Source organism: Chinchilla lanigera, unplaced genomic scaffold, assembly GCF_000276665.1.
Source record: "Chinchilla lanigera isolate Chin_1 unplaced genomic scaffold, ChiLan1.0 scaffold00021, whole genome shotgun sequence".
Classification (NCBI taxonomy): domain Eukaryota; kingdom Metazoa; phylum Chordata; class Mammalia; order Rodentia; family Chinchillidae; genus Chinchilla; species Chinchilla lanigera.
The window spans coordinates 19,612,741-19,628,236 of record NW_004955422.1 but is presented as its reverse complement, the minus strand read 5'-3'; the positions used below and the strand labels follow the sequence as shown (position 1 = coordinate 19,628,236).

Genomic DNA, 15,496 nt, shown 5'->3' with positions numbered 1-15,496 from the left:
CAGAATTAATAACACTATTTTTGATTTTGGTTGGCAGTTGCTTCTTCTGTCTGGGAGTTACAGGGTAGTAGAGGTGGCCAAGTCAGCATGGGTGAGCATGGGGTTGTGGTGGGGTTGAAGGATGTGGGACAGAGGTCAGGCCAATGGAAGATCCCTTCCTGACAAGCCTGTTCTCTTGTCAAGACTTGATGTGGGGCCAGGCTTATAGCTCAGTGCTCAGTGGCACAGTGGCTGCCTGGCAAGTGTGAGGTCATGAGTTCGATTCCTGGTACCAAAAAGAAGAACTTGATGTGACGGTGGTAGCGTTGTTTCCCACTCCTCTGTGTATAGTTCAGAACCCTTCTAGAACTCTCAGTGGTGCAAACAGCCCATGGCGGCACAAGTGCCATAGGTTTGCCACCACTGGTTCAGAGTTTCCAGCCCTAGGGACACCTGTTTATCAGCCTTGGTCTTGGCCATAACCTTTCTCTGAACCTCAGTTGGTCCAAGCCTTAAAGAGGCAGTGACACCTATGTGGGGTGTTCTAGGAATGAATGAGGTTGGTGCCCCATGTTAGGTCTCTTATTGCAGGTTTCAGTGACACATGCCTATAACCCCAACACTCTGGAAGACTGAGGCAGGAGGATCTTAAGTTGCAGCCCAGTCTGGGCAACTTAGTGACTTCGCAAGACCCTGTCTGTACATCAGTGTGAGGGCCCTGGGTTTAATTCCCAGTTTAAAAAAAAAAAAAGCGTGTAGAGCTGTTGCCCAGGGCCCAGTGTTTAAGGAGTGTTCATGAAACAGTCCTGAGTACTGGCACCTGATGTGTGCCAGGCAGGAACCGGACACTAGGTGGCCTCCGCTAGCCCTGCTGGTTTGTCTGGAAGGCAGGTACGCTTGTTCCCATTACTCGGCGTGGATGCAGGCTGAGTCAGAGGAGCGGCTGAAGCCCGGACAGCTAGTCCGGACTGACCACTGCCAGCCAGACCCGGAGTTCCCGCCTGCTCGCTTCCCGCCGCGGCCGGCTCCGAGCCGGCCCTGCCCCTGCCTGGCCCCGCCCCCTGCTTGGTCCCGCCCCAGGCGGAGCCGGCGCCCAGAGTGGTGGCCGAGAACAGGCAGCGGGACCGGCGCTGGAGGCGGCTGCTGGGCAGGAGCCCCGGAGGTACTGGCGGGAGCCGGGGACGGGAGGCACCAGGGTCGGCCAGACATGGTATAAGGTGGCCTGGCCGTGGGCTGTGGGTGGCAGCACGAACTTCTTGGCGCCTTTGCCTGCGCACTCCAGTCTCCTCTGGCCCCAGCTCAGCCCGGAGTCAGCGTGACCAGTTCTCTGCCTCCAGCCGAAGGCTACCACTCCCTCTGCGTGATGGCCTCACCCCGGCCCGGGAGCCAGTGAGTGGACTCAGTGGCTCCCAGTTGCTCTCAGCAGCTCCCGCAATTACCCCTGCTGCCCAGTGCCTGGGCTCCCCCTATTCTGGGTTCCTCTTCCCGGGCGCCTCCTCCCCAGCCTCTGCACACTGTCCCCGAGCCTCAGGCCTGGAGTAGGAGGAAACATCTGTCGCGCCCCCTGGCAGCAGAAATGGGGTCATGACCTCCAGATGTGTTGGGAAGCGTCCAGCGCCTCCTCTTGGGGCAGCCAGGCCTTCCGGATCTATGGGGGCGGGGCTGCCCCTTCCCCCTCAGTGACATAGGCTGCAAGGAATGTCCCGGCCTCAATGGACCCTGTGTGAAGCTGTGGAATGGGGGGCAGAGCCTAAGAACACCTCCCTAAGGCAGGGCAGAGCCAGGCACTGGGCCAGAGGCACGCGTTCACGCATATACAGAGCTTAGCCCACGTGGACCAGGGTCCGCACAGATCCCTCCCTCCTGCCCTCTCTCACCCCCACACCCCAGCCCAGCCCTGAGTCGCCTGAGTGAGCCTAGAGCATGGCACAGGGCCCCATGTCTCCCGTGCACATAGATGGCCAGCTTCAGTCTCCCAGCAGCCCTGGGAGGGGACTGGGGTAATTAACCCCCTTTTAGCGATGAGAAAACAGAGGCTCAAGGTCAACATGAGACCTCCTCCTAGGAGAAACCGATATAGGAGGCCCCTGAGCGTTGGAGGCACGTCCTTGTTTGGTTCCTGACCGCAGCTGAGGGCTGTGTGGAGCCCCTCCTCCCACACTATGTGCCAAGACCCACCAGTAGCTTCCTGCACCCCCAGTAATGGTTCCCACACCCCTGCCCTAGCTGCTACCTCTATCACAGGTCACCTGGGGTAGTTCTCCCTCATGTTCTCACACCACCTTTTACACCTGCGCCTGGTCTGGCCATATTTGTGCACTCAGCAGGTCCCTGGGGCCTTGGGTGTCTGAGTCTTACATCCTGTGAGACCATGAACCTCAGCCCATCCCCTGCCGCCCCCACACCTCCGCTCACAAGGGAGCCAGGGACAGGAGTGAGCGAGCAGTTGCAGTTCTGTAAAGGCTCTGGAGATTGATGGGCCCACGTTCAGAGCCTACCTCTAACATGGAATTGCTTCAGCCAAACGCATCACCTTTTAGGACCTCAGTTTGACCTTCTGTCACAGGGGTTCAGAAGTCTTTGCACCAGTGAGACCAGGTAGACAGAGGTCCCCATGGGTCCCAGTTCCAGCAAAGGAAGCCAGGCAGCGTAGCTCCCTCTCTTCCCCAGACTTGGCTTAGTAACCTGCAAGTGGGTGGGCCCAGGTTTGGCCTCAGGCCTCAGGTGACTTGGGTCCCATGACTGGTTGGTGTGACCCCAGCATCTGTCTCAGGATGTGGGGGCTAGGCTGGGGGCTGGGCCGAGCTGGGGCCATTTCCTGTGTTGAAGGAAGTCTTTCCATTCCTACTGCCCTGCACCCGCTTCTGACAGCCCCTGTGTGCTTGTGGCATTGGAGCTGTAGGAGCCCAGGGCGTTGCCAGCAGGCCTCTGGGTGCTCAGCTCCTCTGGGACCCAGGAGGAAGTAGGAAGTGCAGGGAGGAAGGTCTCTGGGGACAGGACGTCCTCCCTTTGTCAATTGGGCAGGACCCAGACAACAGTAGTCCCAGAGGTTTCCCGTCCCAGCCAAAAAGAATTATCTGCGTGACTGGGCCAGGCTTTGGTGGAGACCCTCACTCTGGGCCCAAGACCACACCCAAGGTGTCGGAATGGGAACTGGGGAACCCTGGCAGGAGCAGGGTTTCCCAGGCTCTAGGACCTTTAGGGCCAAAGCCCCATATCCAGGCCCTGACCCTGCTGAAACCAAGCCGGGGAGGGGGCTGGAAACCTCAGCCCTAGGCAGACAAGGAAGTGGCCAGGAAAGCGGAAGCAGCTTTGATGGTCTCAGAGGGGGCCGGAAGCCAACCGGGGTGGTGGAGGACCAGGCTGGGGGCCTGGGTTCCTGTTTTCTCCTCAGGTCCCTCTGAGCAGCCCCCTCCTCCTTCAGGGCAGGAACCACTGCCACAACCTCAGCCTGCTGGCTGGTCACCAAACACCCGCGTCTGCCAATGCGGCCTGGGCTCCAGAGAGCCAGGCCCACAGAACATGCCCATGTGGGCTGGTGGTGTGGGGAGCCCGCGGCGGGGCATGGCCCCTGCGCCCACCGATGACCTCTTCGCCCGCAAGCTGCGCCAGCCAGCCCGGCCCCCACTGACACCACACACCTTTGAGCCAAGGCCGGCCCGGAGCCCACTCCTGCGCAGTGGCAGTGATGCAGGGGAGGCCCGGCCCCCCACCCCAGCCAGTCCTCGAGCCAGAGCCCACAGCCATGAGGATGCCAGCCGTCCTGCTGCAGCCCCTGCTCGACTCTTCACCGACCCTCTGGCTTTGCTGGGGCTACCTGCTGAGGAGCCGGAGCCCACCTTCCCGCCAGTGCTGGAGCCCCGGTGGTTTGCTCACTATGATGTGCAGAGCCTGCTCTTTGATTGGGCTCCACAACCACGGGGGACACGGGGACACATGGACACCAGCTCTGCGACTCCGGCCTCAGCTGAGGACCATGCTGTCAGCTCAGATCTGCTGCTTGGGGCACCTGGCTTTGTGAGTGAGCTCGGGGGTGAAGGTGAGCTAGGCCTGGGGGGACCAATGTCCCCGCCTATGCCCCCTGCACTTCCCAATGCGGCCGTGTCCGTCCTGGAAGAGCCACAGAGCCGGACCACAGCGTACAGCCTGGAGCACGCAGATCTGGGTGCTGGCTACTACCGCAAGTACTTCTACGGCAAAGGTGAGGGGCAGGCAGGCCCAGGGAGAGGCAGGAAGGGGTCTGGGGCAGAGGTCCTTATCACCTGTGGGGCACACAGCAGAGCACATGAACTGTGCTTTTCCTGTAAGGTCCCCAGCTATAGGAAGGAGCTGAGCCAGGGTGCTGCTGGGCCCACCTCTCACCGCCTCTTAAAGGTCAAGCCCTGGCTGTTCCCCCCAGCCAGGGCTGGGCGTCCTGCCGCCTTCGGGCTTATCCTCATAGAAGATTTCCTGTCTAGAGGTGAAAACTCAGGCCCGAAAGCCCTGTACTCAGAAATCTTGTTCTCACCCTCACAGTGAAAAAAGGGCCTGGGGCCTTGGAATGGAAACTATGAGTACACAGGCAGGGTTGGGCCACATGTAAGCTTGACAGCAGCCATATTGGCCTTCTTGGCCCGGGGCAAGGTGTGATGGGGTGGGGCCGCAGAGGGTAGGACTTAGCTGGGTCCCTACTGGGTGAGATGGGCTGAGGGACAGACTTGGTGGTGGGTTCCTGAGGGTGAGAGCCACCTCCTTCTCCCCAGAGCATCAGAACTTCTTTGGGGTAGATGAGCAGCTGGGCCCAGTGGCAGTGAGCCTGCAGCGGGAGGAGAAGGAGGGCAGCGGAGGGGGTACCTTGCACAGCTACCGTGTCATCGTGCGGACCACACAGGTGGGCCAGGGTCTCGGGTTGAGGCCATGGGTTCCCTCCTCAACACCATATGGACCCTAAGTACCACTCCACCTCTTCCTCAGCTCCGGACCCTCCGTGGCACCATTTCAGAGGACGCATTGCCCCCAGGGCCCCCCCGTGGCCTGTCCCCAAGGAAGCTTCTGGAATACGTGGCGCCCAGGCTGAGCCCATCATGCCTGCGTCTGGGCTCAGCATCCCCCAAGGTGCCACGCACGCTGCTTACGCTGGACGAACAAGTGGTGAGTGGCCAGGAGGGAAGGGAGGTGTGAACTCAGCCTGGCAGCACCCAGGATCCCAGACTTGACCTGATGCTGGCCAGGGCAGTGGCCTCGGAGAGCAGGGCTCCCTGTGTTTCAGGATGAGCATCAGAAGCAAGGTCTGGAAGCCGCAGCATCTGAGGGCCCGCTAGAAATGCACATGCTGAGGCTCCAGCCCACTGACTGAGTCAAAGCTGCACTTTAAAGATCCCTACTGTGGTGCCATATAGCTCACAACCCCGAGTCCCTGGTCTGGCTGAAGCCATTTCTCCTGCAGTTCCCTTGTTCCTGACCAGTTTGCTTCACAGGCCCTACTTAGTCTCTCCTCAATGTGTGGTGCTCACTCTTTCCCAAAGTTGCCCACTGCCTTTGACTCTCCTCTGTGGCATTCAATCCATCAGTCATTCAACAAACATGTCTCATATCTTCTTGGTGTCAGGGCCTTAGCTGGATGCTGGGGATAGGTCCAGATCAGTGCTTTCCTAGAGTGCCTCACAGCTGGGCACAGGACAGGAATCCATGGAGAACCATGGAAACAGGAGCAGGAGATCAGAGAAAGGGGATGTGAAGGGCTCTGTAGGGCCCAGAGGTGGTGCCGACAGCCCTTCTTGGGTGAAGGTTTCACCCTGCGGAGGAAATGCAAGAGCTTAAGCCAGGATGAGAGTGTGTTTTCTGGGTAGACACGGTTGAGCAAGGCTTTCTGGCTGCAGCTGCAGCTGGTGTAATGGTCTAGAGGCGACGGGGTCACGTGCACTTCAGAGTGGGTGGAGGGGGACAGGGAGAGGCCTGCTTTTGGTCCCACGGGCACCGGGGAGACATGGAAAGATTCAGAGCACATCTGACTCCAGCGTGAGGACTAGGCTGGAGGGGAGAGACCGGACTGAAGGCTGTTGCTGTTGTCCTGGCTAGACATGGTGACAAAGAGGTGACCGTCCAGGGGTAGAATGGATATCCCTTGTGAGTGACCGAAACACAGGATGGCTGAGAGTCCCTCAGTTTTTGGCCCAGGGAAGTGGTGTTTTTATGGGGCCAGGGACCTTGGAGGAGGTTGAGGGTGGGCAGGGAAGCCCAGCAAGGAGGGGAGTGCTCCGCTGCTGGAGGGGCACCCGGGCAGTTGGGGAATTGGGCCTGGAGTTTGGGAGAAGGGTCTGGGCCGCAGGCAGAGAGGGAGTGTTGTCCCCTAGAAGTGTCTGCTGCAGCCACTGAGGGGACAAGCTTAGGTGGAGAAGAGGTCCAGGCAAGGTGAGGTTCCAGTTATCACAGTGCCAGCTGCGGCCAAGAGGCTATCAAGATGAGGCAGCACCCATGAGCTGTCGTGTGGTCAGGTTTGTTTGTTATTGTTTTTTGTGGTACAGAGAGAAGTGAACCGTGGGCCTTTGCACTGAGTTATGTCCTTGGCTTTTTTTTTTTTTTTTTACACAGAGTCTTGCTGAGTTAGCAAACAGGACTCAAACTTTGGATCTTCCTGCCTCGGTTTACCAGAGTACTGGGATTACAGGCATGCACCACCACCCCTGTCATAAATTTATGTATTTTGTGGTGCGGGGAATGGAACCCAGGGTCTCAGGCATGCTAGCCAGGTGCGCTACTGCTGAGCTTCTGAACGCGGGAGGTGGGGGGACCATGGGTTGCTTTAATGGCATCAGAATGCCTTGAACTGTGCAGGGTCGTGTGCAGCAGGGAAGGGGCTGGAGCAGCATGTGGAAATGGGAGCAGGGGAGGGGCAGAGAGGGCTCAAGATCTCAGGAGGTGGGATGGGGGCATCTAGAATTTGAAGGGGGGATGACAGTATAGCCTTGAGTTGATGCCAGTATGGACATTTATTGAGACCAAGTGTACTGCGTGCCGGGTCCTTTCTATGAATCACCTGGAGAACCAACCTCCTCCCATCCCTTCCCACGTGTGACCTCCCCAGCGCTCCTGAGCACTAGGAGCAGGGCAGACTGTACCCATGTCATGGATACCATGGTGGCTCAGAGAGGGCCAGGGCTCAAGCGACATACTGAGGCAGCCTACCCACTGGCCAGTGTCCTGACCATTTCCCCATGGTGCGGTAGAGGTGGGGCTGGGGGAGGCTGAGGCCTAAGATGTCTGCTGTCCTTCCCCCAGCTGAGCTTCCAGCGCAAGGTGGGCATCCTGTACTGTCGCTCCGGCCAGGGCTCGGAGGAGGAGATGTACAACAACCAGGAGGCGGGCGCGGCCTTCATGCAGTTCCTCACCTTGCTGGGTGACGTGGTGCGGCTCAAAGGCTTTGACAGCTACCGGGCACAGCTGGACACCAAAAGTGAGGTGCAGGGCACTGGAGGGGCAGGGGCAGTACCATGTGAGGGGCAGACTAACCACCTTGACACTCCTTTGTCTATACTGGCCAGAGGCTGGGGCTGAGTGCTAGAGAGTTCTTTGGGTAGGTTGCCAGCTGCTGGGCTGGGAGGAGAGGCTGGGACTGTCCGCCCAAGAACCTGGTATCCTACTACCAGAGCTGCAGCCAGGGGGTTTAAGGGCACAGCCCCCTCCCTCTGACACATTTCAGAAGCCTGGCCTCTGGGCAGGCGCCCAGCCTCCCTGGCTGTTAGGCCCCAGAGTACCTGGCTGCCTTCCGCTCGCCAATATGCCCTACATGCTCGTGCCGGCACCCATCCTCGCCTGGGACACCCGCCTCCTGCCCCCCTCTGAGCCCCTTTCTCTCTCTCTCCACCTACCTGCCTTCTCCCTGGCATGAGGCCACGGCCTTTGGGGAAGGGGGCACAGCCAAGGCCGAGGCCCTTGGACTTGGTGGCCTGGGCCTTGCCTGGTAGCGTGAAGGTGTCGTCAACCTGCTGGCTGGGGCATGGAGGCTCCTGAGTAGGAACAGGGACAGGAGATTCAAGTCACTCAGATTCCCTTTGCTGTCTCTCTGTGTCTCCAACTCCCTGGCCACAGCGGATTCCACAGGCACACACTCCCTCTACACCACGTACCAGGACCACGAGATCATGTTCCACGTCTCCACGATGCTGCCTTACACCCCTAATAACCAGCAGCAGGTGTGAGGGGTCTGGGACGGGGCTGGGGAGTGGCCAGGGGTTTCTGGGGACCCCTGGAGGGTGCTGTGAGGGTGGCAATCTTCAAACGCTGGCCCGAAATCTGCTGACTCCGACAAGCTGGTGGCAGCTTCCCAAAGACAAACATCTCAGGGCTTTCCCTTGTCCAAATGAGGAGGGTTTCAGGGGATCATGCAGCCCCTCTAACACCCCTCACCACCTAATCCTCAGCTCCTGAGGAAGCGGCACATCGGCAATGACATTGTGACCATCGTGTTCCAGGAGCCTGGCAGCAAGCCTTTCTGCCCCACCACCATCCGCTCCCACTTCCAGCATGTATTCATAGTGGTGAGGGCGCATGCGCCCTGCACCCCGCACACCTCCTATAGGTAGGGGCCGGGGGCCCTTAGGTTTCCCCTGGGCACCGAGCCCTGGACCTGCCCTGCCGTCCCTCATGCAGCCTTCCTCCGCGCAGGGTGGCCATCAGCCGCACTCAGGACACTCCAGCCTTCGGGCCAGCCCTGCCCCCCGGAGGAGGCCCCTTCGCGGCCAACGCTGACTTTCGGGCCTTCCTGCTGGCCAAGGCGCTCAATGGTGAGCAGGCAGCGGGGCACGCACGCCAGTTCCACGCCATGGCCACGCGCACACGCCAGCAGTACCTACAGGACCTGGCCAACAACGAGGTGACCACCACGTCGCTGGACTCGGCCTCGCGCTTTGGCCTGCCCTCCCTGGGCGGCAGGCGCCGGGCGACCCCTCGGGGCCTGGGCTGTGAGCTGCAGGCGGCGGGCGCGCTGACCTGGGGCGTGCGTGCGGCACAGGGGACGAGGGTCGCAGCCGGAGCCGAAGCGGGAGGCCCGGAGGGCGCCGAGGTGCCTTGTCTGCTGGGCATCTCGGCGGAGACGCTGGTGCTGGTGGCGCCCCGCGACGGCCGCGTAGTCTTCAACTGCGCCTGTCGCGACGTGCTGGCTTGGACCTTCTCGGAGCAGCAGCTGGACCTGTACCACGGTCGCGGGGAGGCGATCACACTGCGGTTCGACGGGGCCCCTGGCCAGGCGGTGGGCGAGGTGGTCACACGCCTGCAGGTGAGCGGGGCGGGGCGGAGGAAGGGGTCCCAGTCCCTTCGTGCGCCGGGGGCGGAGCCCACGCTGGAGCCACCGTCTCTGCAAAAGCGCACCGAGTGTGTGCGTGGGGGTGCCGAGCCAGCCTTGGGGGCTGACCAAGCCGGCACAGGGCCTCGGGCAGGCGACCGCTGGTGCTATCGGGTGGGTCGCTGGTCCTGTCAGAGAGGGGCCCAGAAAGTGGTGCGGGGCCGGCTCCACCCCAAGAAGCCCCACCCACATCCCCGCTCCGCAGTTGGTGAGCAGAGGCTGCGAGACCCGCGAGCTGGCACCGCCCCGCGACGGCCAGGGTCGCCTCGGCTTTGAGGTGGACGTCGAGGGCTTTATCACGCACGTGGAGCGCTTCACTTTCGCGGAGAAGGCCGGGCTGCGGCCTGGGGCGCGCCTGCTGCGCGTGTGCGGCCGGACGCTGCCCAGCCTCGGCCCTGAGGCCACTGCTCAGCTGCTGCGCTCTGCGCCCAAGGTCTGCGTCACCGTCTTGCCCCCGGAAGAGAGCGGCCGGCCCCGCAGGTCAGGGCGCTGGGGACTGGGGAAATGGAGAGCCCTGCGATTGCCCTTTGCAACCCCCCCCTCCCCCAGTCTCCTTCCGTAAACTCCCAAGATCCACGTGTAGGTGCCTTTTCCTCTTTTCAGAATTTCATCACTTTTTTTGTTTTTGTTTGAGACAGGGTCTTGCTATGTAGTTCAGGCAGGCCTGCAACTATGTAGCCCAGGCTGGCCTCGAATTTACAGCAGTCCTCCAGCCTCAGCATCTGGAGTATTGGGATTACAGGCATGGGTCACCACACTGGGCTAACCCTCACTGTTAAAATATTAACACACATACTATTGATTATTTACTGTGCTAAGCTATATATAGGCAAACTGTAAAGGGCCAGGCAGTGGTTATTTTAGGCCTTCTACCTTATCTGTCCTGCAGCTACTCAAGTCTTGCTGTAGGTAAATGAATTGAGTGTGGTTGAATTTCACTAAAATTTTATAGACACTGGAATATTTGGGTTTAATATAGAGATTCCTCAGCTGGGTATCGCGGTGCAGGCTTGTAATCCTTGCATTCTGGAAGGCTGAAGTAGGAGGATCACAAGTTTGAGCCCAGCCTGGGTAATTTATCAACTTAATGAGACCATGTCTCAAAATAAAAATTTAAGTGGGCTCGGTGGCCCACAGTTGTATTCCCAGCACTCAGGAAGCTGAGGCAGGAGGACTGCTGTGAGTTTGAGGCGGCCTGAACTGCATAGTGAAACCCTGTCTCAAAAAAAATAAATAAATAAAAATTAAAAATAGGACTGGAGATGTAGCTCAGCATGAAGGCCTTGGTTCAATCCATATATACATATATTCATTCCTCACTTGATGAACAGGTTACTAATGATAAACATATGTTAAGGTCCAAAAATTGCAAATTAAACCATGCTGTCTGGATGGACTGTCTGTAATTTTCACTTGTCATGAAATAATTCAGTTGAATATTTCTTTCAACTATTTAAACATCTAAAAAACATTCTTGGCTTGAAAGTTAGAAAAACAGGCACACATGCTTAAAACAAAGACAAAGGCTGGATTTTGTTCCAAGGAAGAGATTCTGGATGCCAAGTGATTTAATTCCATGTCTTGCTTAAGCTCTCGCAGCTTGCTATGAGGTCACCTTTCAGAGTCATTTGTCCAGAATATATAGGACAACACTGGGATTTGAACCCGGGTCTTTAAAAAAAAAATGGCAACTAGCCAGGCTCATGTTTTTCACTGTTGTCAGGGCATCTGGAGAACTCAAATCCACAGCAGCTGGGGGTGGCGCCTGTGACACAGGACACTGGGGTTGGGGAGTCCTTCCTGACAGTGCCCCTCCTTCCCCCTCAGGAGCTTTTCGGAGCTGTACGAGCTGTCTCTGCAAGAGCCCAGCCGTCGGGGGGCCCCAGAGCCAGGGCAGGAGGAGACCCTGGAGGTGGTCCTGCAGCCTATCACAAAGCAGCTGCTGCACCTGTGCCTACAAGATGGAGCCGGCCCTCCGGGGCCCGGGGATCTGGCGGAGGAGAGGACTGAGTTCCTGCACAGCCAGAACTCGCCACCATCACCCCACAGGTGCGTCCTCTAGGTCTTCCCTCCCCAGCCAGCTCAGTGGGGCCTGGATGGTCAGGGCCCTGGGAAAGCAACTTCTGATCCTGAGCCAGCCCCGCTCTCCCCAGCTCCCTGTCAGATGAGGCCCCAGTCCTGCCCAATACCACCCCGGACCTCCTCCTGGCCACCACGGCCAAGCCGGCAGCAGCTGGTGCTGGCAGGGAGACACCACCTTCCCAGGTGAGCAGAAACAAGGCTCTGGAGCTCAGCAGGACAGAGGTGACAGTGGATGTCACTGCACTGGCATTTCACTTCTGCCTCCCAGGAACAGCCAGGCAGCCCCAGTGGCCATAAAGACAAGGGCAACCCGGCCCCAGAACTGAGGGCCTCCTTCCTGCCACGGACTTTGTCCCTACGGAACTCCATCAGCAAGAGTGAGTGCGGAGCCAGGGGTGCTAAAGGGGTCCCTGGGGCTTCCCCTGCTGAGCCTGCCTACTGCTGCCCACAGTCATGTCGGAGGCTGGCAGTGAGACGCTGGAGGACGAGTGGCAGTCCATCTCAGAGATCGCCTCCACCTGCAACACCATTCTGGAGTCACTGTCCCGGGAGGGTGAGGCCACCAGGGCCCCAGGGGGAAGAGCTAGAGCTAGGATGGGATTCCTGCTACCTCTCAGACCCGCCCTCATGGTCCCTTTGTCCCGTAGGCCAGCCCATCCCAGAGAGCGGAGACCCCAAGGGAACTCCAAAGTCTGATGCTGAGTAAGGCGCCCTGACCCTCTCCATGCCTGTGTACCCAGCCTTGGTCCCCATCCACTGGAGTTAAGCATCACCCCAGCCCGGCATCCGTAGACACCTGTCTCAGACCACAGGGGATGGGGCCCTCATTCAGGGCCCTTTGGGGGCCAGCCTGTGGTGCTGCCCCTGCCCTGGTCCCGATGGGTTCTGACTCCCATGCCCTCAGGCCAGAACCTGGGAGCCTGTCGGAGAAGGTCTCGCACCTGGAGGCTATGCTCAGGAAGCTGCAGGAGGACCTGAAGAAGGTGAGGAGGTGGCCTGGGGCCCTCGAGGAGTCCCAGGGCTGCTCCAGGAAAGGGGCAGCTGCTGATGCCATTCTCCTTCCCCAGGAGAAAGCAGACAGGGCGGCCCTGGAGGAGGAGGTACGGAGTCTGCGGCACAACAACCAGAGGCTGCTGGCTGAGTCAGAGAGCGCAGCCACCCGCCTGCTCCTGGCCTCCAAGCAGCTGGGCTCAGCCACCACCGACCTGGCCTGAGGCTATGTGGTCCAGCCTCAGTCAGACACGGACCTGGTTGGAACTGCCTGGGCCCTTTGGGCGCCTGGGTCTCCCCAGCCCTGGGCCTTCCTCAGGATCTCTCCCAGCGCTCATGCGCATCGTAGCACTGTTCCCACTCCCCAACTCATTTTGTGGCAAAGGTGCCCCCACTTGTCCCTGTTTGTAAATATTTTGTGGAGAAATTTTTTTGTTGTTTTTTTGAGACACGAACTCATGATTCTTCTGCCTCAGCCTCCTAAGTGCTGAAATTACAGATGTGTGCCGCCACACCCAGCTCAGAAGCCACTGTATTTCTGTCTGTACATGTATTCAAGACATGCTGAGGTGGGGGTGTTTTCACAGGGGCCACACAAAGTTCCCCAGATGGGTTAGAAGCACAGGCCCTTGAACACTGGCTCCAGGTTGGGCTGACATGAGGGGGTCTCCGAGGGTAGGCCATTCCTTGGCTTCTTTCCCACAAGCATTTGTTTGGTTCCATTGGGAAGCAGGTGGCTCCATTCCACATCTGCCCTGCTCAGGTCTCAGGACTGAAACCACATCTCAGGGCTCATATCAGGAGTGGAGAAGTCAGGTGAATATGCAGGCCACGGGAAGGACGGAGCCTAAGGGTCCGGGGAAGTCTGTCTCCCGGGAAGCCCCACTCTCCTTTCTGTGGTCATCATGCCCCCAAGCCTGGCACTCTTTCAGCCACCTGGCCACATCTTGCAAGGGCACAGTTCCAGGGTGGCAGTTTCTTGGTTCTATGTCTAGAGGGCACTGCCCTCAAACCACTTCTCTGCTCACCAGCCAACGAGTCCCCGCTGTTCTGCAGCAGCCTGGGCATCCCCCTGAATGGCATCAGCAGGTTCCAACTTGGACCTTGCTGGAACCCTATTTTCTAACCTGAGACCTGGCTGGGGCAGTGGCTTACCCAGCATCGCATGCCTGTCCAGCCCTTCCAGTCTGCTTGACACTGCTGAGGCCCAGGTCCTGAGTCTGTTGACGCAGCCTGGAAGGAGAAGCTGCGCTGAGTGACAAGGGGCCTGAGGAAGGCTCCATGGAGGAGGTAACATGAGGGCTGAGTTTTGAAGGTTGAAGAGGAAGGAGTTCACCAGGCAGAGATGTTAAAGGTATCCGGTGGGACCTGGCTGGGCTTACTAAAGTGGAAAGGGGCACATACAGGAATCCAGGATCAGGGAGGCTAAAGTTGGGCCACAAAAGGCTGTAAACGGTCCTAGGAATCCTGCATCAGCACTTCCTAGCAGCGTGGCCCACTTTTTCCTGGTCATGGACTGCAGTGAGTGGCCTTCATGGACACTATGGAGGGGAAGCCCCTGGTCACTCAGGGTGCATCTGCAGAGAACTGGGACCTGGTCATGTGGGTGATAGATGTTTAAAGAGTGACCCATGAGAGCTGGGTGTCAGAGCCTTCTGGCTGCAGTGAGGCCAAGGAGAAAGCAAGCTGTAGCAGCAGCCCTGGAAGGAGGTAGCGATTTAAACGGTGATGATAATGATGACAACTGGGAGAAGTAAGATCCATCAGGACCTCATAAGGACTGGATGCAAGTTGCAGAGAAGTGGCAGCCACAGTAGTGTCCTGGTTTCTGCCTAGAGTCCCTGGAGGCTGGTAGGGCGGTAGCTGAGACAGGGAGGAAGAAAGGGAGGCAGTGGATTGGGAATGGCTGAGGGTACCAGGAACAGGGTTTGAGAAGCCAGTGGGCTGCACGAAGCGGGAAGAGACTTGTGCTGAAGACAAAGACTGATGAGCCTTGCAGGAGAGGTGGCACATGCCTGTAATCTCAGCACTTGGGAGGCTGAGGCAGGGAGATTGTTAAGCATTCGAGGTCAACCTGGGCTACATAGTGGGTTTAAGGCCAGCCTGAACTACATAGCAGGTCTCTGCCTTAGCAAAACAAAACAAAAAGACAGATGAGCCATGAGCATGATGAGGTCACTCAGGGAGTGTGGGAAGGGCCTCAGGAGGCTTCCGGAGGTCACTGCAGAGCACTGGGACAGCCAAGGAGAGCGCGGCACTGCCTAGACTGGAGCATCGGGGCGCACTCGCTTCCCTGGACCTCAGCCGAGAGCCTGTGGGCGGCTTAGCGGGGTCAGAAGCCTCTGCACCCGCCGAGTCCCGCCAGCCTCAGCGCCGGCTCCAGCTAGCCCCGCCTCGCCGTGCTCCGCGACAGGTTCGCCCGGTTCTGACCCCAGGCCCCGGCCAACCCCAGTTCGGGCTGCCAGTTCGGGCTCCGCCTCCCGCACTGGCATTCACCTTAGCTTGCTCCCTAAATGGCTCACCCTTGCTGCAGGCGCCTCCTCGGTCCGCCTCCTCACTCTGAGACGCGATTTTTTCTTGTTGTTGTTGGTACTGAGGATCGAACCCAGGACATCCCCAATCTCACCTCCCCGCCCCGGTTTTTGCGACAGTCTCATCAAGTGCTAAATTGCCCACGATGGGCTGAAATTTGCAATCCTGCCTCAACCTCTCAGAGTGCTGGGGTCACAGGCGTGCACCACCTTGCCCGGCTGAAGTTCCCCAGGCCTCCTCCGATTCAACTTTTCACATCCCGCTAGTATCTTTTCTCAGAGCCGCCGTCCATCGGCGTCTGTGAGGCCTGTTTCCAGGGCACTCGCTAACATTTGCAGCTTGTCCCACTAATGTTGATCTGCGTGCCCCTGGTATCACCCTGCCGCAATGGTGCAAAGCCTCAAACACAAACGCAATGGGTCTTAGCCTGCGAGTTTAGCGGAGCGCTTTCTCTGGCCGTTTCAAGGCTAAATGCTATCTACGCGCATGCGCACCCAGCCGGTTCGCTATTGCTGTTGCGCGTGCGCAATCAGACCGGAAGTAGCTCCTCTGTAGCCCAAGGTCTGTGGCCTGGCCTTTGTTTAGGCCTCCCAA

At 58.9% G+C, this 15,496-nt stretch overlaps 1 protein-coding gene and 1 long non-coding RNA gene across 6 annotated transcripts; one reads left to right on the top strand and one right to left on the bottom strand.

Moving 5' to 3' along the window:
• Positions 1 to 1,041: 1,041 nt before the first annotated feature.
• Sipa1 (signal-induced proliferation-associated 1) lies at positions 1,042 to 12,797 on the top strand. Of its 5 annotated transcripts, none has more exons than XM_005384470.2 (16): positions 1,042 to 1,141; positions 3,404 to 4,180; positions 4,722 to 4,849; positions 4,933 to 5,109; positions 7,237 to 7,411; positions 8,047 to 8,150; positions 8,379 to 8,536; positions 8,623 to 9,232; positions 9,504 to 9,778; positions 11,126 to 11,347; positions 11,452 to 11,563; positions 11,649 to 11,757; positions 11,832 to 11,933; positions 12,028 to 12,082; positions 12,285 to 12,363; positions 12,448 to 12,797. In XM_005384470.2, the coding sequence occupies exons 2-16, from the start codon at positions 3,502 to 3,504 to the stop codon at positions 12,592 to 12,594; spliced, it is 3,132 nt and encodes a 1,043-aa protein (XP_005384527.1). In that variant the 5' UTR covers positions 1,042 to 1,141; positions 3,404 to 3,501; the 3' UTR covers positions 12,595 to 12,797. The 5 variants fall into 5 exon arrangements, with proteins under 5 accessions (XP_005384527.1, XP_013369311.1, XP_013369310.1 ...); XM_013513857.1 differs by having other exon boundaries at positions 1,044 to 1,141; positions 3,374 to 4,180; XM_013513856.1 differs by having other exon boundaries at positions 1,066 to 1,141; positions 1,262 to 4,180.
• LOC106148446 lies at positions 9,242 to 15,381 on the bottom strand. The gene is made up of 3 exons (XR_001233887.1): positions 14,893 to 15,381; positions 13,526 to 13,603; positions 9,242 to 9,426 (listed from the first exon to the last, which is right to left on the bottom strand). It is a non-coding gene; the product is annotated as an uncharacterized LOC106148446 (long non-coding RNA).
• Positions 15,382 to 15,496: the final 115 nt, after the last annotated feature.

What these genes read in the sequence shown, in the direction of transcription:
- Sipa1 (XM_013513856.1), top strand. Translation starts at nt 3,295, where the DNA reads ATGGTCTCAGAGGGGGCCGGAAGCCAACCGGGGTGGTGGAGGACCAGG. An exon ending in GGAGTCACTGTCCCGGGAGG is followed by an intron (nt 11,934 to 12,027) that starts GTGAGGCCACCA and finishes TTTGTCCCGTAG; the next exon opens with GCCAGCCCATCCCAGAGAGC. An exon ending in ACTCCAAAGTCTGATGCTGA is followed by an intron (nt 12,083 to 12,284) that starts GTAAGGCGCCCT and finishes CCATGCCCTCAG; the next exon opens with GCCAGAACCTGGGAGCCTGT.